At 43.6% G+C, this 22,073-nt stretch overlaps 1 protein-coding gene across 13 annotated transcripts in view; it reads right to left on the bottom strand.

Annotated features, from left to right (window-relative positions):
* The window catches only part of LOC106582019 (guanine nucleotide exchange factor DBS), a 64,068-nt gene that overhangs the window by 27,613 nt on the left and 14,382 nt on the right, over nucleotides 1-22,073 (bottom strand). For 3 of the 13 annotated variants that reach the window (XM_014164664.2, XM_014164668.2, XM_014164665.2), the window contains exons 1-3: nucleotides 19,176-20,533; nucleotides 5,334-5,417; nucleotides 4,158-4,272 (exon numbers count right to left, since the gene is read on the bottom strand). In XM_014164664.2, coding sequence (XP_014020139.2) covers nucleotides 4,158-4,272; nucleotides 5,334-5,417; nucleotides 19,176-19,776 — 800 coding nt within the window. In that variant the 5' untranslated portion in view covers nucleotides 19,777-20,533. Of the gene's footprint in view, nucleotides 1-4,157; nucleotides 4,273-5,333; nucleotides 5,418-6,807; nucleotides 7,318-10,817; nucleotides 11,093-19,175; nucleotides 20,536-22,073 lie in introns of those variants that run through there. The other 10 variants (XM_014164669.2, XM_014164671.2, XM_014164670.2 and 7 more) reach the window with 8 other exon arrangements.

Raw genomic sequence — 22,073 nt, 5'->3', positions numbered from 1 at the left:
ACGCTCCCCCTCTATGTCATACTCCACCCCTTCTAACTGCCTGAAGCCAGGCAGGCTGTAAATCAAATTAAAAACAGATTAAAAAAAGCTCTTAAAAGAGCTCTTCAAGTTTCAGTCACTCTCAAATCCTCCTGTCAAGGTTCTACCTCAACCTGCAGCCACTCTGAACTAGACCCAGAGAGGATTGAAGAGAGCAAGAGTGAGAGAGAAACCTGGTCTGCCCAAGGACACAGGCTGCTAATTCATTTAGTGAGTGTTTGGCGATCCGCAGCGTGTACAGGCTTTTCCCACCGGAGACGAAAAAGGGATTAGGATATGAATAAATTCCATGCCTCATCGGCAGACCAGGAACAGGAAAATTAACTCAAAATTGGGAATGCCTTCAAAAGGAATTTGAAACTGTGGAATTTTATGCACCCGCAGTCCCCCTCCAAAAACCTTCCTTTTGAAATTATTTTCATGAATATATATATTTATCAAAATGTATTCTGGTTGAAATTGAAGTGGAACATATTGAATAGTTCTGTATTCAAGGTCAAGACACACACACACACAAAATCGCCCTGAGGAATTCCTGGCCATCTGTCCGTCTGCTCTGAGCAGCTTTAGCCTCAGGCCCTCTCTATCAGCTCAACTTTGACTTTTTGTAAGGTTGTGATGTCAGCAGTGACCTCAAAGAGTCACAGGACGGAAGCCATGCAGGGGTTGCAACACAGCTCTTCTACACCAGTTAAGAATGTGATGTGAATATGTGGACCAGGTGTGTAAGTGGTTTCAACCCTGTATACCACCATTAGGTACAGGAGTAGGTGTAAGAGCTTCTCTGTTGGCTGGTGTATTCACGCGCATGTACTGCAGCTCAGCTGTCTGCAAGAGTTATTCAAACTTAAACAGTCAGGACCACTGCAGTTTCTATTTTAGACCCACTACATGCCTCAACGGACAAGGATGGAGTGAGGAAGAGAAGAATGAGTGAGAAAATAGCTATACAAGGAAGGAAGGGGGGCTGGAGAAAGAGAGAGAATGGGGCAAAGGATGAGAAGAGAAAAGGAAGACGGGGAAAAAAGAGGGAAAGGATGACAGAAATCCCTGTGAGGAGGATACTGAGAAGATGGGGGGGGGGTCATTTATTCTCCCCCCTCCCCCCATCACCAGTCTCTCAGTACACAAAGACATTCTGCAGTAATATGATTACAGATTGGGGTTATTGCATTGGCCAGCTAATTAGGAGAGTGCATTGAGATCTCCTCCCTCTCTACTAAGAGATCTCTACAGGGGACAGCCCAGACACATCCATTTACCCAACACTCTCACTCTCACTGACACACTAAACACAAGACTAAGAAGACAGAAACCATGACCTTTTTTAACCAGTGTAGGTAGAGAATGCCCCTAACCACTGATACAGGGTCAGATGTTTACAATACCTCCCAATGGTTGAGGTTAGGATTGGGGGAGGGGGCAGATCAGTGGTTAAAGGGTTCTACCTCAAGCAGCATGCAGTGCATATGAACCTCTAGTGACACCTGCTGGCTATTTCTATACAGCAGTCAATAAGAGCTGAGGATAACACACTTGGTTTGCACTGCAAATATGTAGTATACCATGAGCTGAACCTATAATATAAACAATGTTGTATGGCAGGGGTAGGAAACCCAGTTCCTGGAGTGCTGCAGGTACTGCAGGATTTTGTTCCAACTAGGCGCCAAACCTGACCAACTGAGACAAGTGATCAGTTCAGGGATTGCCTAAATTCAACACAATTGGTCTTCCAGGTCAGTTAAAGCATGAAGTGCCTGCAGCACTCCAGGAACAGGGTTTCCTACTCCCTGTTGTATGGTGAACAAGGAAGTTAATGGCCCCAGAATCTTTTAACGTGTCTGTTTTCAGCGTTTAACACCATAGTACCCTCAAAGCTCATCACTAAGCAAAGGATCCTGGGACTAAACACCTCCCTCTGCAACTGGATCCTGGACTTCCTGACGGGCCGCCCTCAGGTGGTGAGGGTAGGTAACAACACATCCGCCACACTGATCCTCAACACTGGAGCTCCACAGAGGTGCGTGCTCAGTCCCCTCCTGTACTCCCTGTTCACCCATGACTGCATGGCCAAGCACGACTCCATCACCATCATTAAGTTTGCAGACGACACAACAGTGGTAGGCCTGAACACAGAAAACGACGAGACAGCCTATAGGGAGGAGGTCAGAGACCTGGCCGTGTGGTGCCAGAATAATAACCTATCCCTCAACGTAGCCAAGACTAAGGAGATGATTGTGGACTACAGGAAAAGGAGGACCGAGCACGCCCCCATTCTCATCTACGGGGCTGCAGTGGAGCAGGTTGAGATCTTCAAGTTCCTCGGTGTCCACATCAACAACAAACTAGAATGGTCCAATACAGACCAAGTCAGTCGTGAAGAGGGCACGACAAAGCCTATTCCCATCAGGAAACTAAAAAGTTTTGGCATGGGTCCTGAGATCCTCAAAAGGTTCTACAGCTGCAACATCGAGAGCATGCTGACTGGTTGCATCACCGCCTGGTACGGCAATTGCTCGTCCTCTGACCGCAAGGCACTACAGAGGGTAGTGTGTACGGCCCGGTACATCACTGGGGCTAAGCTGCCTGACATCCAGGACCTCTACACCAGGCGGTGTCAGAGGAAGGCCCTAAAAATGGTCAAAGACCCCAGCCACCCCAGTCATAGACTGTTCTCTCTACTACCGCATGGCAAGCGGTACCGGAGTGACAAGTCCAGGACAAAAAGGCTTCTCAACAGTTTTTACCCCCAAGCCATAAGACTCCTGAACAGGTAATCAAATGGCTACCCGGACTATTTGCATTGTGTGCCCCCCCAACCCCTCTTTTTACGCTGCTGCTACTCTCTGTTTATCATATATGCATAGTCACTTTAACTATACATTCATGTACATACTACCTCAACTGGCCCGACCAACCAGTGCTCCCGCACATTGGCTAACCGGGCTATCTGCATTGTGTCCCACCCACCACCCGCCAACCCCTCTTTTACGCTACTGCTACTCTCTGTTCATCATATATGCATAGTCACTTTAACCATATCTACATGTACATACTACCTCAATCAGCCTGACTAACCGGTGTCTGTATGTAGCCTCGCTACTTTTATAGCCTCGCTACTGTATATAGCCTGTCTTTTTACTGTTGTTTTATTTCTTTATCTACTTATTGTTCACCTAAAACCTTTTTTGCACTATTGGTTAGAGCCTGTAAGTAAGCATTTCACTGTAAGGTCTACACCTGTTGTATTCTGCGCACGTGACAAATAAACTTTGATTTGATTTAATACCATTCACTTCATAGTTAAGAACCCCATAACAATATGACCAATGTAGACATGTTCAAATACATGCAACTTCAAAGTTTTAAATCACAAAATTTCGATCTGAAATCTTTTGGACATCAGAGCAATGTTGAGGGAATTTTATTTGAGTGAGAAAATGATACTCATATGATAGGTAAGATATAAAAAACCTTGCAGAAAGCCTATCCAACTGACAATCTCTTAGAGAAAAATAAACTATTGGAACCAAGACCTAAAAATAACTCTTTATTGCCACAAGATGGAGGGAGTGTTGGAACATAACTAACGACAGTTAACGAACATGTACGCTTAATCAAATATAAACTAATGTTCAGAATTTATTATGCATGAGACAAAATCTGTGGATGAATCAAATGCGATATTATTTAAATATAGAAAAAATATGGGCTACAGAGAGAAACAAAACAGCGCAATTTGAGGTCATATGAAATAGTCTTACATACACTGGAAATGGAAGCGGTGGGAGCATGGCTCTGAGCAGGTCTGATGCCATCGATTTTTATGTGTGTCTGTCTATTGTCTATATATGGTTTATATTGCTAATAAAACGTTTATAATCATACACACACAAAAAAATAAGTTTAAGCTGCAGTAGATGTTACCAAATTCTACATTCATCTGATTTCTCCTAAATTCTTCCTAGCATGTTCAATATTCATCTGCCTCTCCTTAGTTCCCTTCCTGTAAAATAGACTGATCTGACTGGTTACCATGGGAATAATACATGTAGGGAGCTCACACAGGAAGTGTCTGAAGAAGCAATGGTGTGTGTGCGTGGTATGTAGAATCTCACCTGGGGATGCTGGTCAGGTATGTGAGCACGTTGTGGAACTCCCTCTCCTGGATTTCTCCGAATGCAGGGAACTCTGGGAACACAATGATGGGGCTGCCGTTCTGCCCTCGGCCCCCTGGGAAAGAGACATAGAAGAGTTAAGAACAGAGAGGTCACTGGAACTGAGAAGACTCAGTCACATTCCTTTGTAATTTGCTTGACACGACTTCAACAAGGATTACCACAAGAGGGCGCCAGTGGAACTGGCAAACCAGACTGTTTTGTTAAGGTGATAGGGTAAAGTGAGAGAGAAAGAAAGCAACAGACATGGCGAGAAAAGAGAGAGAGGAGGGCGAGAAAGATGGATATCTTCTGCAGTATTTAATCACACACCGACATACACTTAGAAAATGGGGGAAATAGTCACACAAACACACACGCCTGTGAGCAGCTGTACTATTAGCCCATGTGATGAGAATATCAATCTGTCTGCTTTTCCCTCTTATATTATCACCCTAGCAACAGCAAATGCTCGGTCATCGTTTCACTGTCTGTTTTGACTCTCCTGCATCTGAGAGGAGGCAAGCTCTCCGCAAAATGGACGACGACAGGCAGAGAACAGTCCCCAAGGTGACCTTCCATGCAGAACATAGAGGGGGACAGAGAGGGGGACAGAGAGGGGGCAAAGTGTGTGTGTGTTGGGGGTGGGGGTAATCTATTCAATGAGGTGAATGCAGTGGTGACGGAATTAATGCCACAATAATATCCGTTATATTATCCATTTTGTTTTTCAATTCAGTAACATTTGTGGAAGTCTACTCACAAGCCTAGTTGATTTCTGTAAAGCTTCTACTATGCATGCAGTACAGACACACTGAATTGACAAGACAACTGGAAAAACAGAAACTCTATATTTGGCTCATACGCAACAGAAACTGATAAACACATATGTAAATACACACTAAATAAACACAGAGTCGTGAAGAAAATGAGCCCCAGTGTACAGTAGCTGGACTAACACTGATAAAAAAACGTTGAGCAGGAAAACGGGAGAGGAGAAATTTGAATGGCAAATCTGAGGGGTGAAGCAGACAGTTCATCTGAACTATATCAGGTAGAGGAACAGTACAGTCCTGTTATAGCAGACATCTGTATTATGGCAAGCAAACAGGCAGAGACATAGACAGGAAGTGTTACCTGAGAGGTAGGCAAACTGCTTCCTGAGGTCAGGGGTGATGTCGATGGCACAGAGGGGACTGCTCTCCTGCTGCATGATCTCATCTGGAGGAACAGCAGAGCAACAACACAGTCAGAGTCACAGTCAGGACAAAACATATTGCATTGAATGAAAGAACCATCGCAAAAGTATAAAAGAGCTAGACATACTCACACAAAAACAGAACATTAAGTTATTACAGCATGTAGTCTGAGCAGTATAGACGTGCAGAATAGTGAACAAAGAATCATCTGGAACGCAGACCAGAGAGCAGAATGCTACAAATGCTTTGGGTCCTGACCTACCATTAATGAAACAAGTTTTCACATAAAAGCCACAGCCATGCAGTACCTTCCCAGCTCTATACCCCCATGAACTCCCATCGTTGGTATTCAAATCATTTGATAATTGACCTCCCTTGCAGGACGCAGCATAGCCCCAGCCAGGTAGCCCCAGCCAGGCAAGCCTCAGCCAGGCAAGCCTCAGTCAGGCAAGCCCCAGTCAGGCAAGCCCCAGTCAGGCAAGCCCCAGTCAGGCAAACCCCAGCCAGGCAAGCCCCAGCCAGGCAAGCCCCAGCCAGGCAAGCCGCAGCCAGGTAGCCCCAGCCAGGTAGCCCCAGTCAGGCAGCCCCAGCCAGGCAAGCCCCAGCCAGGCAGCCCCAGCCAGGCAAGCCCCAGCCAGGCAGTGAAGGTGGAGATGGGGTGACAAAACAGGCTGCTTTGACTCAGAGACCCAGGTCAGCAGGGAGGGAATGGCTACAGTAGGTTCGTAATCATTGCTGGTACACAGGAACAAAACTAGTTCAGAGACACTGACACACAGCCGCAAATCGCCCATTCTTCAGTCAGCATATTTCTACCTAGAAATGCAATTTCCTAAAAGCGGAACAGACTTCTGTCAATCACAGGAGGTTGGTGGCAGCTTAATTGGGGAGGACAGGCTCGTGGTAATGGCTGGAGCGGCATCAGTGGAATGGTATCAAATACAAAACACATGGTTTGATGCCGTTCCATTTACTCCGTTCCAGCCATTATTATGAGCCGTCCTCCCATCAGCAGCCTCCACTGGTATCGTTATTGTTCTGTAGTACCTGAAGGTGTGTACTGCCTCTATAACTAATATACTGTATATGTCCAGTTCACAGGATATGCATAGCTGTTGGCTAATATTTCTGTTGTCCATTTGTAATAATAAAGAGATCTGGTAGCATAATACTCTATCAATTATTTATTTCTATATTATACAGTTGCAATCTACTAGCATACTTACTTGACATGGGCCAGTCTCCCAAACTAGAGCTATTTGTACACAGTTACAGATACTTGAGACTCCTGGTCAATAGATCAGCTCAACTGGTCTTCTGGTAAATCATTGATACCGATTCAATCCCAAACCCTCACAGCCAAGTCAGCACAAATACAGTATAATCCTTAGAGTGAGGTGGATTATACTTACAATAAAGTGTTCCTGTGCGTATGTGTGTTCACATCCTATCCCCGGATGACATATATTAATAGCATGCATCCTAGAAACTCAAACAAGATGGTTACATACAGAACATACAATACTCCCATGCTCCCAGCCAGTCACAAAAATAGGTTCATCTGCATCCATTTCTAACCAGCTACATATAGTTAGTTATACAGTGGGATCAAGCAGTTCTCTTTATGCAGGTAGTGCCAATACTGTGGGAGTCTGGCAAAAGTCCTACTGTTGAAACTGAGCACAGAGCACAACAGATCGATGGAACACAGCACAGAGCACAACAGATCGATGGAACAGAAAGCCACAGTAATGCTCTTACACTATAGGATTATATCACACACACACAGACACAGACCACAGACACAGATAGAAAGATATTTAGCAGACGCTAACTCTTAAATTACTAAAATGTAAATGTAACGTTAGAAACCAGCCTGGCAGACCTTCTAGGGCCACAACACTGTATCTCAATGACGTCACGTCAGACCACTAACCAGGGCTAACCACTCTCTCGTCTCTTGAATTATTCAGTGGCCAAGCCTTCCTTTCGGGACAGGACATCAGTTTAAAAGTAAAGGAGCACTGCTGTTACGCAACACTCTCACAGTAAAATGTTCTGAAGTAGAGAATGTCTAGGAGCACGTCTGTCTCCCCATCTCCCTTCATCACATCCCTTCTTCTCCAGTGAGCTAAAGGGATGATCTACAGAGAGTAATATTCACTTTTCTCTGAGCTTCCTGGGTGTGTTCCTGTCACTTCAACACTATGTCAACACAAACCCTCCTCCTCACAGCTGCCCATGTCCCTTAATGTTGACGATGTGGTTGTTACTGACAAGAAGCACGTGGCTGAGCTCTTTAATCACCACTTCATTAAGTCAGGATTCCTATTTGACTCAGCCATGCCTCCTTGCCTGTCCAACATTTCCTCATCTCCCACCCCTTCTAATGCAACTATCCCCGATGCTTCTCCTTCTATTCCTCTGCCCCGCTACAAAGTTTCTCCCTGCAGGCAGTCACTGAGTCCGAGGTGCTAAAGGAGCTCCTTAAACTTGAGCCCCAAAAAACATATGGGTCAGATGGTTTAGACCCTTTCTTCTTTAAGGTTGCGTCCCCTATCATCGCCAAGTCTATCTCCAACCTTTCTAACCTGTCTCTCCTTTCTGGGGAGGTTCCCATTGCTTGGAAAGCAGCCACAGTTCATCCTTTATTTAAAGGGGGAGATCAAGCTGATCCTAACTGTTATAGGCCTATTTCTATTTTGCCCTGTTTATCAAAAGTGTTGGGAAAAACATGTCAATAGTCAATTGACTGACTTTCTTGATGTCTATAGTATTCTCTTGAGTATGCGATCTGGTTTCCGCTCAGGTTATGGATGTGTCACTGCAACCTTAAAAGGTCCTCAATGATGTCACCATTGCTCTTGATTCTAGGCAAATATGTGCTGCTATTTTTATTGACTTGGCCAAAGCTTTTGATACGTTAGACCATTCCATTCTTGTGGGACGGCTAAGGAGTATTGGTGTCTCTGAGGGGTCTTTGGCCTGGTTTGCTAACTACCTCTCTCGAAGAGTGTAGTGTATAAAGTCAGAAAATCTGCTGTCTCAGCCACTGCCTGTCACCAAGGGTTGTATCCCAAGGCTCAATCCTAGGCCCCACGCTCATCTCAATTTACATCAATAACATAGCTCAGGCAGTAGGAAGCTCTCTCATCCATTTATATGCAGATGATAGTCTTATACTCAGCTGGTCCCTGCCCGTATTTTGTGTTAAATGCTCTACAACAAAGCTTTCTTAGTGTCCAACAAGCTTTCTCTACCCTTAACCTTGTTCTGAACACCTCCAAAACAAAGGTCATGTGGTTTGGTAAGAAGAATGCCCCTCTCCCCACAGGTGTGATTACTACCTCTGAGGGTTTAGAGCTTGAGGTAGTCACATCATACAAGTACTTGGGAGTATGGCTAGATGGTACACTGTCCTTCTCTCAGCCTGCGGCTATGATACAGTTGAAGTCAGAAGTTTACATACACTTAGGTTGGAGTCATTAAAACTCGTTTTTCAACCACTCCACACATTTCTTGTTAACGAACTATAGTTTTGGCAAGTCGGTTAGGACATCTACTTTGTGCATGACACAAGTCATTTCCCCAACAATTGTTTACAGACAGATTATTTCACTTAATTCATTTCACGGTATCACAATTCCAGTGGGTCAGAAGTTTACACACATTAAGTTGACTGTGCCTTTCAACAGCTTGGAAATATCCAGAAAATGATGTCATGGCTTTAGAAGCTTCTGATAGGCTAATTGACATCATTTGAGTCAATTGGAGGTGTACCTGTGGATGTATTTCAAGGCCTACCTTCAAACTCAGTGCCTCTTTGCTTGACATCATGGGAAAATCAAAAGAAATCAGAAAATAATTGTAGACCTCCACAAGTCTGGTTCATCCTTGGGAGCAATTTCCAAACACCTGAAGGTTCCACGTTCATCTGTACAAACAATAGTACGCAAGAATAAACACCATGGGATCAGGCAGCTGTCATACCGCTCAGGAAGGAGACGTGTTCTGTCTCCTAGAGATGAAGTACTTTGGTGCGAAAAGTGCAAATCAATCCCAGAACAACAGCAAATTACCTTGTGAAGATGCTGGAGGAAACAGGTACAAAAGTATCTATATCCACAGTAAAACGAGTCCTATATTGACGTAACATGAAAGGCCGCTCAGCAAGGAAGAAGCCACTGCTTCAAAACCACCATAAAAAAGCCAGACTACGGTTTGCAACTGCACATGGGGACAAAGATCGTACTTTTTGAAGAAATGTCCTCTGGTCTGATGAAACAAAAATAGAATTGTTTGGCCATAATGACCATCGTTATGTTTGGAGGAAAAAGGAGGAGGCTTGCAAGCCAAAGAACACCATCCCAACCGTGAAGCACGGGGGTGGCAGCATCATGTTGTGGGGGTGCTTTGCTGCAGGAGGTACTGGTGCACTTCACAAAATAGATGGCATCATGAGGAGTAAAATTATGTGGATATATTGAAGCAACATCTCAAGACATCAGTCAGGAAGTTACAGCTTGGTCGCAAATGGGTCTTCCAAATGGACAATGACCCCAAGCATACTTCCAAAGTTGTGGCAAAATAGCTTAAGGACAACAAAGTCAAGGTATTGGTGTGGCCATCACAAAGCCCTGACCTCAATCCCATAGAACATTTGTGGGCAGAACTGAAAAAGCGTGTGTGAGCAAGGAGGCCTACAAACCTGACTCAGTTACACCTGCTCTGTCAGGAGGAATGGGCCAAAATTCATCCAACTTATTGTGGGAAGCTTGTGGAAGGCTACCCAAAACGTTTGACCCAAGTTAAACAATTTAAAAGCAAAGCTACCTAATACTAATTGAGTGTATGTAAACATCTAACCCACTGGGAATGTGATGAAAGAAATAAAAGCTGAAATAAATAATTCTCTCTACTATTATTCTGACATTTCACATTCTTAAAATAAAGTGGTGATCCTAACTGACCTAAGACAGGAATTTTTACGAGGATTAAATGTCAGGAATTGTGAAAAACTGAGTTTAAATGTATTTGGCTAAGGTGTATGTAAACTTCCGACTACAACTGTATGTGCTAAATTTACGTCTAGACTTGGTTTCCTCAATCGTAATCGCTTCTCTTTCACCCCAGCTGCCAAACTAACCTTCTTTCAGATGACCATCCTACACATGCTAGGGGCGGCAGGTAGCCTAGTGGTTAGAGCTGACGTGCCCCAAACTGACATGTTACATTGTTCACAAAAACAAAAACAGTAGTGTCATGTCAGCATTAGTACAGCACAGACAGTCTACGTCAATATTATTACAGCACCAAAACAGCATGTCACTTCAACAATGTCCATCGTCTACTGTAAGTAACATGTACACTGGTAGACAGACAACCGACCAACTGAAAGACAGACAGTAAGACCAACCAGTACCTGTCCTGTGCTGGAGCTTCAGCCACAGGTTGCTGATGTCGTGGCAGAGCAGGGACACTTGGTTCAGGGCCATGCTGAGCCAGGCTCACCTCCTCTAGGTGCCACTCATGGTGTAGACGGTCGTTTCAGCCTTATCCTAAAACACACACTATCATGTCTGTCACTGTCTCTTTCACTCTCTGTCTCTACAGACACTGCCCTTACTTACAAACACCACAAATATTGAAGCTCTGCTGTGGAGATTCTCATCCCCCCCTTTTCCAACAGGGCTCTTTGTTTGGCCATGAGGGGACCTTTCAAGTGACAGCCTTGGCCTCAGGGTAACACTGCACAGAGCTCTCTTTCATACACACAAGCACACACACATGCAAACACTAATACTTAGGACTGCCTAAGTATGATATTGAAATATGAAGCAAAATATTGAAACATATAGATGATCTAGCATGCTAGTTGCGTTGTAGTGTACGCCTTGTGTCTTTTGTGTGGCGCAAGCCATCGATTAGCTGGGCTGAGTGTCTATTTGTCATGCAGAGGTCCAAATGCACACACAGTACCAGTCAAACGTTTGGACACACCTACACATTCAAAGGTTTTTCTTTATTTTTACTATTTTCTACATTGTAGAATAATAGTGAAGACATCAAAACTATGGAATAACACATATGGAATCATGTTGTAACCAAAAAAGTGTTAAACAAATCAAAATATATTTTATATTTGAGATTCTTCAAAGTAGCCACCCTTTGCCTTGATGACAGCTTTGCACACTCGTGTGCAAAGCTGTCATCAAGTAGGTGTGTGTCACGCCCTGACCTTAGAGAGCCTTTTTTATTCTCTATTTTGTTAGGTCAGGGTGTGACTTGGGTGGGCATGTCTATGTTTCTATTTCTTTGTTGGCCTAGTATGGTTCCCAATCAGAGGCAGCTGTTTATCGTTGTCTCTGATTGGGGATCATACTTAGGCAGTCCTTTTTCCCACCTGTGATTGTGGGATCTTGTTTGTGTGCAAACGTTCGCTTTTGTATTTTGTTGTTTTTTCCCCCGGTGTCATTGTTAATAAAATAAAATGTACGCCTACCACGCTGCACCTTGGTCTCATTCCAACAACGGACGTAACAGTGTGTCCAAACTTTTGACTGGTACTGTATGTGCATGTTTGCATGAGAGACGGCCAATGTGTTGTGTGAACTCCTCTGTTGCCCACATCCATGCTCCCTTTTATGTGGTATTGTCCCGTGTCGGAGTCACATGAGTGTGAACACAGGATACAGTGAAAATGTATCAGGAACAACAGCTGAACTGATCCTTTTAGTCAGGACAGAGGATAAGGAAGAGTGGTGTGTAGGTCCTTTCCCTCAACTGTCCTATCATATTCCCCTAGAGTAATGGAACACCGCCTAATACACACCTCTCTGTCCGGGGAGAGGGGAAATACTTCCCTGGGTCAGCCTACTCAATTCTCTCTGTGTGTGTGTGAAGGACAGGAGGGGTTTATGGTACATCCTTCCTCCCTACGCATGAATGGGCTCAATGAACTGATACATCGCTCTCTATAAAGACAGCATCACAGACAACATACTGTGTCATCCCAATAAATAGTCAACATTATGATGCAAATGTAAACAAAGTGACACCATAAAGATAGTCTTGAATGCTTTGGTTAAGAATGTGAAAGGTTTGTGACATCACGGAAGAGAAGAGCACCTGGTTACTGGTAAACAGGTCTGTGACATAATGAAAAGTGAGAGATCAGTTATTATTTTGTAATACATTTTTATTCATAGTACAAAAATACACAACTTACATTGCTACATCAAACATGTCTAACGAAACAAAGGTATTAACAAGAAAATACTAAAACATGCAAAAAATATCAATAAAAAAGTTAAAAAATAAACAATTCTAGTGCAATTGTATTCACTTATACACTGAGTGGAGATCAGCTCTCGTTAAAAAAGCCTGTTCAGTGACATCACAGAGAGAGCAGCACATATGTCCGTGTTTAGGGTGGCAGGTGACAGCAGGCCAGGCGACTCACGGAGGTCGTGGCGATGGATTATACTAATCTATAGCCCATGAATCTACACAGCACCCCAAACACACTAACACATAGGAACAATAGGTAGAGATCAGAGACCTATAACCCCCCTCACACCGTACAGATCCCACTAGAACCATCACCTGCTACTGTTCGGCCTAGACACTCCATCTCACTATCCCAACAGGAAGCAGAGCTGAGAGGTCAGAGCTACTTTCTCTCTGGGTCAATTCTACTGGGTACATGTAATGACTACTGATCTAAAGCAGGGTTCCAGTTCCTGCTATATGAACCGATCACCCCACCCAGACAGGTGACTGTCCACTGTGTGGCTCAGTGGCTGCTAACAGAAGTTGATGGTATTAGACGATTGATCATTGGAGAGAGACGTAAGCTTCTTCCTTTCATCATGAGACTTCAAAGCTGCAACCTGAGCTGAGGAGAGTAGAGACTAGGGGAACAGGAACACCAGAAGTTACGCGAGAAACTCACAAGATTGAAAATCGTTAACTAAGTACTGTATACACCCATGTGATTGTCACTTTCTGTGATATAGGGTTTCTTCCCTGGCAATATTGGTTACTTATGCCCTGAGGTAATTGGACAGTCCTAGCGTTAGTCGAGCAGCTGCTGACAGTAACACACAGACACACGTAACAGCTTTCATCCATCCACCGACTGCTCAGGGGCACTCACACAGTGAGCATGGCACCCTCTCACGCAACCAACACACACCCATCACACCCCTGGCAGATCCCACAGAGGTATCATCTCTCCCTCCTCCTCCCCTCACTCTTTTTTTCACATTTACCTCGTCTCCCTTTCTTCCTTGTCCTCCCTATCTCTTCCTCTCTCTCTTCCCTTCATCTACACAGTACAATACATTATTAAGCCTTCAGGACCTTTACAATGGGTGTGGTTGGCAGCAGGTGTATCAGTTGATGATTCCCACCAGGAGCAAAGACACATACGTAGAAATATAATCTATCTGTGGATACAGAAACCATTAGAGAGATCTGGGTCCTCCATCTTTCTCTCTGCCTCTAGAAACGTCTGCCAGTATCGGTAATGATGTCACAATGACATAGCCAGTGATGCAAAAAGAGTGGATTTCTACTGAATGCTGCATTCGGAAAGCATTCAGACACCTTCAAATTTTGTTACATTACAGCCTTATTCTAAAATGGATTAAATCGTTCTTCCCCCTCATCAATCTACACACAATACCCCCCAATGACAAAGCAAAAACAGGTTTTTAGATTTTTTTTTTTTTTTAACAAATGTATTACAAATAAAAAAACAGAAATACCACATTTACATAAGTATTCAGACCCTTTACTCAGTACTTTGTTGAAGCACCTTCAGTGATTACAGCCTTGAGTCTTCTTGGGTATGATGCTACAAGCTTGGCATACCTGTATTTGGGGAGTTTCTCCCATTCTTCTCTGCAGATCCTCTCAAGCTCTGTCAGGTTGGATGGGTAGCGTTGCTGCACAGCTATTTTCAGGTGTCTCCAGAGATGTTTGATCGGGTTGAAGTCCGGGCTCTGGCTGGGCCACTCAAGGACATTCAGAGACTTGTCCCAAAGCCACTACTGCGTTGTGTTGGCTGTGTGCTTAGGGTCGTTGTCCTGTAAGAATGTGAACCTTAGACCCAGTCTGAGGGCCTGAGCACTCAAAATCAAATCTTATTGGTCACATACACAACATTTGGCAGATGTTATTGCGGGTGTAGTGAAATGCTTGTGTTCCTAGCTCCAACAGTGCAGTAGTATCTAAAAACAGTTCGTAACAATACACACAAATCTAAAAGTAAAAGAATGGAAATATATAAATATTAGATCGAGCAATGTCGGAGTGGCATTGACTAAAATACAGTATATGAGATGAGTAAAGCAGTATGTAAACATTATTTAAACATTATTAAAGTGACTTGTGTTCCCTTATTAAAGTGGCCAGGGATTACAAGTCCATGTATATAGGGCAGCAGCATCTATAGTGCAGGGTTGCGTAACCGGGTAGAAGCAGTTTTTCAGTATCTCGGTCCCAGCTTTGACGCACCTGTACAGGTAGTTTTCCCCCGGTGATGCGTTGGGCAGACCGCACCACCCTCTGGAGAGCTCTGCGGTTACGGGCGGTGCAGTTGCTGTACCAGGCGGTGATAGAGCCTAACAGGATTTGCTCTCAATTGTGCATCTGTAAAAGGTTGTGAGGGTTTTAGGGGCCAAGCCAAACTTCTTCAGCCTCCTGAGGTTGAAGAGGCACTGTTGCGCCTTTTTCACCACACTGTCTTTGTGGGTAGACGATTTCAGATCGTCAGTGATGTGTACGCTGAGGAACTTGAAGCTTTCCACCTTCTCCACTGCGGTCCTGTCGATGTGGATAGGGCCGTGCTCCCTCTGCAGCTTACTGAAGGCCACAAGCAGCTCCATTGTTTTGTTGACGTCAAATGAGAGGTTTCTTTCCTGGCACCACTCTCCCAGGGCCCTCACCTCCTTCCTGTAGGCTGTCTCGTCATTGTTGGTAATCAGGCCTACTAATGTTGTGTCGTCTGCAAACTTAATGATTGAGTTGGAGGCGTGTGTGGCCACACAATCATGGGTGCAGGTTTTCATCAAGGATATCACTGTACTTTGCTTCGTTCATCTTTTCCTCAATCCTGACTAGACTCTCAGTCTCTGCCACTGAAAAACATCCCCACAGCATGATGTTGCCACCACCATGCTTTACCATAGGGATGGTGCCAGGTTTCCTCCAGAGGTGACGCTTGGCATTCAGGCCAAAGAGTTCAATATTGGGGTTCATCAGACCAGAGAATCTTGTTTCTCATGGTCTGAGAGTCTTTAGGTGACTTTTGACAAAATCCAAGCGGGCTGTCATGTGCCTTTTACTGAGGAGTGGCTTCCATCTGACCACTCTACCATAAAGGGCTGATTGGTGGAGTGCTGCAGAGATGGTTGTCCTTCTGGAAAGTTCTCTCATCTCCACGAAGGAACTCTGGAGCTCGGTCAGAGTGACCATCAGGTTTTTGGTCACCTCCCTGACCAAGGCCCTTCTACCCTGATTGCTCAGTTTGGCCGGACGGCCAGCTCTAAGAAGGGTCATGGTAGTTCCAAACTTCTTCCATTTAAGAACGATGGAGGCCCACACATTCTTGGGGACCTTCAATGCTGCAGAAATTACCCTTCCCCAGATCTGTGCCTTGACACAATCTTGTCTCGGAGCTCTACGGACAATTCCTTTGACCTCACGGCTTGGTTTTTGTTCTGACATCCACTGTCAACTGTGGGACCTTACATACACAGGTGTGTGCCTTTCCAAATCATGTCCAATCAATTTAATTTACCAACAGTGGACTCCAATAAAGTTGTAGAAACATCAAGGATGATCAATGGAAACAGGATGCACCTGAGCTAATTTTCTAGTCTCATAGCAAAGGGTCTGAATACTTATGTAAATAAGGCATCCGTTTTTTATTTGTAATAATTTCCCAAAATGTTTTTTTTTCTTCCCGCTTTGTCATTATAAGGTATTGTGTATAGAATGACAATAACAAAAAAAATATTTTAGAATAAGGCTGTAACTTAAAAAAATGGAAAAAGTCAAGAGGTCTGAATACATTCTGAATGCACTGTATAGTCTTGTACCTGTAGATGATATGTTTGAGAGTGAAAGACATGTTTCTGTTAGTCTTAAACCTTATTTTACTGTACACCATCACCAAAAACTCATTACCTAGAGTAAATACCAGTAGCTTGGGTAAACACCAGATGTGAAATACAGTCCTTATGGGGTCATCCACCAAAGAGAGAGCCATAAAACATGTGAACTCAATTTAAAGCTCTAAAACGTTTATCTTTGCCAGTCCAACACCAAAGGATATAATCCTATGAATCCCTGAGCAGCCATGTTAACTCACTATATGATGATAACAAAGATTCTATAGAGAAGCTCATCCAACACAGTTTTAAATTAACCCATTGCTTCACAGCATCTGGTTCCTCTTCTGTATAGTCAAATTGATTCATATTCAGTTCTCCTGATCCTGTTCCTTCTTCTTTGGCTTCCTCGTGTAAATATTTTACAGCACCATGGCTACGTCTCAAAATCGTATTCTCACACACTATCACCCTTATAGTGCACCACTTTTAACCCCTTATAGGGCTCTGGTCAAAAGCTATGCATCCTATTCGGAATAGGGTACAGTTGAAGTCGGAAGTTTACATACACCTTAGCCAAATACATTTAAAAACTCAGTTTTTCACAATTCCTGACATTTAATCCTAGTAAAAATTCCCTGTTTTAGGTCAGTTAGGATCACCACTTTATTTCAAAAATGTGAAATGTCAGAATAATAGTTGAGAGAATTATTTATTTCAGCTTTTATTTCTTTCATCACATTCCCAGTGGGTCAGAAGTTCACATACACTCAATTAGTATTTGGTAGCATTGCCTTTAAATTGTTTAACTTGGGTCAAACGTTGCAGGTAGCCTTCCACAATAAGTTGGGTGAATTTTGGCCCATTTCTCCTGACAGAGCTGGTGTAACTGAGTCAGGTCTGTAGGCCTCCTTGCTCGCACACACTTTTTCAGTTCTGCCCACAAATTTTCTATGGGATTGAGGTCAGGGCTTTGTGATGGCCACTCCAATACATTGACTTTGTTGTCCTTAAGCTATTTTGCCACAACTTTGGAAGTATGCTTGGGGTCATTGTCCATTTGGAAGACCTATTTGCGACCAAGCTGTAACTTCCTGACTGATGTCTTGAGATGTTGCTTCAATATATCCACATCATTTTCCTTCTCATGATGCCATCTATTTTGTGAAGTGCACCAGTCCCTCCTGCAGCAAAGCACCCCCACAACATGATGCTGCCACCCCCGTGCTTCACGGTTGGGATGGTGTTCTTCGACTTGCAAGCATCCCCCTTTTTCCTCCAAACATAATGATGGTCATTATGGCCAAACAGTTCTATTTTTGTTTCATCAGACCAGAGGACATTTCTCCAAAAAGTACGATCTTTGTCCCCATGTGCAGTTGCAAACCGTAGTCTGGCTTTTTTATGGTGGTTTTGAAGCAGTGACTTCTTCCTTGCTGAGCGGCCTCTCAGGTTATGTCGATATAGGACTCGTTTGACTGTGGATATAGATACTTCTGTACCTGTTTCCTCCAGCATCTTCACAGGGTCCTTTGCTGTTGTTCTGGGATTGATTCACACTTTTCGCACCAAAGTACGTTAATCTGTAGGAGAGAGAACGTGTCTCCTTCCTGAGCGGTATGACGGCTGCGTGGTCCCATGGTGTTTATACTTGCGTACTATTGTTTGTACAGAGTACATTGTACCATAAGGCATTTGGAAATTGCTCCCAAGGATGAACCAGATTTGTGGAGGTCTACAATTCTTTTTCTGAGGTCTTGGCTGATTTCTTTGGATTTTCCCATGATGTCAAGCAAAGAGGCACTGAGTTTGAAGGTAAGCCTTCAAATACATCCACAGGTACACCTCCAATTCACTCAAATGATGTCAATTAGCCTATCAGAAGCATCTAAAGCCATGACATCATTTTCTGGAAATTTCCAAGCTGTTTAAAGGCACAGTCAACTTAGTGTATGTAAGCTTCTGACCCACTGGAATTATGATACAGTGAAATGAAATAAGTGAAATAATCTGTATGTAAACAATTGTTGGAAGAATTACTTGTGTCATGCACAAAGTAGATGTCCTAACCGACTTGCCAAAACTATAGTTCGTTAACAAGAAATTTGTGGAGTGGTTGAAAAACGAGTTTTAATGACTTCAACCTAAGTGTATGTAAACTTCTGACTTCAACTGTGTGTGTGTGTGTGTGTGTGTGTGTGTGTGTTTTATATTTGTGTGTGTATATGTTTCACAAAAGTATATATATATATATATATATATATATATATATATATATATATATATATATAATATATATATGTAGCTATTATAGCTTTGACTGGATAATACCAAAGGAAATGTTCAATGCGTCAGTGTCAACCGTGGATTTCCGTAGCCACAGTGGACAGAAAATACAACCGGCCATTTCATTATCATCTACAATACAGACCAACAAGACAGTCTGTAGAGAGGGATTCACATTAAATGGGGGAGAGAAAATAGAACCCTCGCATAAGACAGAAATAGAAAGGGATAGAGACAGATAGGAAGAGAGATTTAGTTGATGAGAAAGATAGATAGGGAAAGAGAAATGTTAAGACAGATGGGGAGAGAGAAAGAGGGGGAGAGAGAAAGAGAGCGAGAGAGCAAGAGAGAGAGAGCTATGCTCTAACACTCACTTTGTAACCAGTAGCAGCAACGGGAGAAACGGTAGTATCTCTCCACCTCCTCCAGAGAAATACGAACAGACATCCCTCTTTTCTCCTCCACCGGCCTTAAACACAACTTCAACTCTTCCTCCATACTTCTGTCCTCAGTCTCTCCCTCCATCCATATGCGAGATTCCCCCCTCTCCCCCTCTACCCTTTTATCTATCTCCGTCCCTCTCTTCATCTTTTCCCATGAATAAACATCTGATAGTTCCTTCATGTGTGATTCCTCCACTCTCTCCCCTGTCAACCTTGAGTCCAAACCTAACTCTAACTCTCCCTGACGTCCAGGTAAACACTCTAGCTGTCTCTCCATGTTAAGCCAATGATCCTCCTGCTCCTTCTGTCCCTCTATTCGTTCCCCTGAGTCTAGCCCCATCTGTCCTATACTCTGCTCTGACTCCCCCTCTACACACAGTCCTGAGTCCAACTCTACCTCACACCCTTCCTCCTCTTCCTCCTCCTCTCCTCCTAGTTCTGATACCGCTCTCCCCTCCTCTCCTGTAGTCCCCCACCCCCCCTTCCCCTCTTCCAATAATCCCTGTCTCCGCTCCTTTAGGTGCAGTTCCATGCAGCTCAGTTCAGGTACGACTGCTGCATTCCCTCTGTGTCGCTCCCTCACTCTCTCTACCTCCGCCCTACCTCTCTTTACCTCTGCCCTCCTGCTCTCATTCCCACACTCCCCCCTCTTTGCTCTCAGGCTGTCGGTGATTTATAGCCTGCAGCATGTCACTCAGGCATTACCCTGCCCTGACTTCCTCTTCCCACCTCAGGTTACGTCCTCTAACTACTACACTACAGGACAATAGCTGACCCTCCCTGCTCATTACCATTCTCCTATACCTGCCCATGTAACTCATGTGTGTTTACCTCAGGATATGACATTTCATGTCATCTGTTACATGAGCTAAAGTGGGTCTGCCTCTTCATCTGAAACCATAGACATAGTATTTGTAATTCTAGTTATATGCCTGAAACACTCATACCTGGACATGTGTATACTAGTCCCCCTACCCAAGGCAGCGTAGGTACACAGGGATGGGTTTGTATTTACAAAGTATCTCAGAGTAGGATTGCTAGGATCGAGTAACAGGTCCCATTATCTTATTCATTATGGTCTGAAATGCCAAATTGATCCTAGAACAGAACTCCTACTCTGAGACTTTGTGAATAAAGGCCCAGGGCTCATTTCTATGTCCTCACTTACCTGCACTAACAGAGCATGGCCTCTCCTCCTGTCCTGCCTACCGTCTTGTCCTACCTTATCTCAGCTAATCAGGACCAGCAGGACAAAGACTCTATTCTGACCAGCTTTATTCAAATACCCTAGTCCCATTTAACCATTCACACACTGCATTCTAACAGCACCATTTAACCATGCACACACTACAATCTAAAAGCACCATTTAACCATTCACACACTGCATTTTAATAGCACCATTCACCATTTAACCATTCACACACTGCATTCTAACAGTACCATTCACCATTTAACCATTCACACACTGCAATCTAACAGCACCATTTAACCATTCAGACACTGCATTCTAACAGCACCATTCACCATTTAACCATTAACACACTGCATTCTAACAGTATCATTCCCCATTTAACCATTCACACACTGCAATCTAACAGCACCATTTAAACATTCACACACTGCATTCTAACAGCACCATTTAACCATTCACACACTGCATTCTAACAGTACCATTTAACCATTCACACACTGCATTCTAACAGTACCATTTAACCATTCACACACTGCATTCTAACAGTACCATTCACCATTTAACCATTCACACATTGCAATCTAACAGCACCATTTAACCATTCAGACACTGCATTCTAACAGCACCATTTAACCATTCACACACTGCATTCTAACAGCACCATTTAACCATTCACACACTGCATTCTAACAGTACCATTCACCATTTAACCATTCACACACTGCAATCTAACAGCACCATTCACCATTTAACCATTCACACACTGCATTCTAACAGCACCATTCACCATTTAACCATTCACACACTGCATTCTAACAGCACCATTCACCATTTAACCATTCACACACTGCAATCTAACAGCACCATTTAACCATTCACACACTGCATTCTAACAGCACCATTTAACCATTCACACACTGCATTCTAACAGTACCATTCACCATTTAACCATTCACACACTGCAATCTAACAGCATTCACCATTTAACCATTCACACACTGCATTCTAACAGCCATTCACCATTTAACCATTCACACACTGCAATCTAACAGCACCATTTAAACATTCACACACTGCATTCTTACAGCACCATTTAACCATTCACACACTGCATTCTAACAGTACCATTCACCATTTAACCATTCACACACTGCAATCTAACAGCACCATTCACCATTTAACCATTCACACACTGCATTCTAACAGTACCATTTAACCATTCACACACTGCATTCTAACAGCACCATTTAACCATTCACACACTGCATTCTAACAGCACCATTTAACCATTCACACACTGCATTCTAACAGCACCATTTAACCATTCACACACTGCATTCTGAATGGCAACCTTTTTACCATTCACACACACTGCATTCTAACAGCACCATTTAACCATTCACACACTGCATTCTAACAGTACCATTTAACCATTCACACACTGCATTCTTACAGCACCATTTAACCATTCACACACTGCAATCTAACAGCACCATTCACCATTTAACCATTCACACACTGCATTCTAACAGCACCATTCACCATTTAACCATTCACACACTGCAATCTAACAGCACCATTTAAACATTCACACACTGCATTCTTACAGCACCATTTAACCATTCACACACTGCAT

This window comes from Salmo salar, chromosome ssa21, assembly GCF_905237065.1.
Source record: "Salmo salar chromosome ssa21, Ssal_v3.1, whole genome shotgun sequence".
In the NCBI taxonomy this organism is placed as follows: domain Eukaryota; kingdom Metazoa; phylum Chordata; class Actinopteri; order Salmoniformes; family Salmonidae; genus Salmo; species Salmo salar.
The sequence above is the reverse complement of the archived record's forward strand: the minus strand, read 5'-3'. Positions and strand labels throughout refer to the sequence as shown.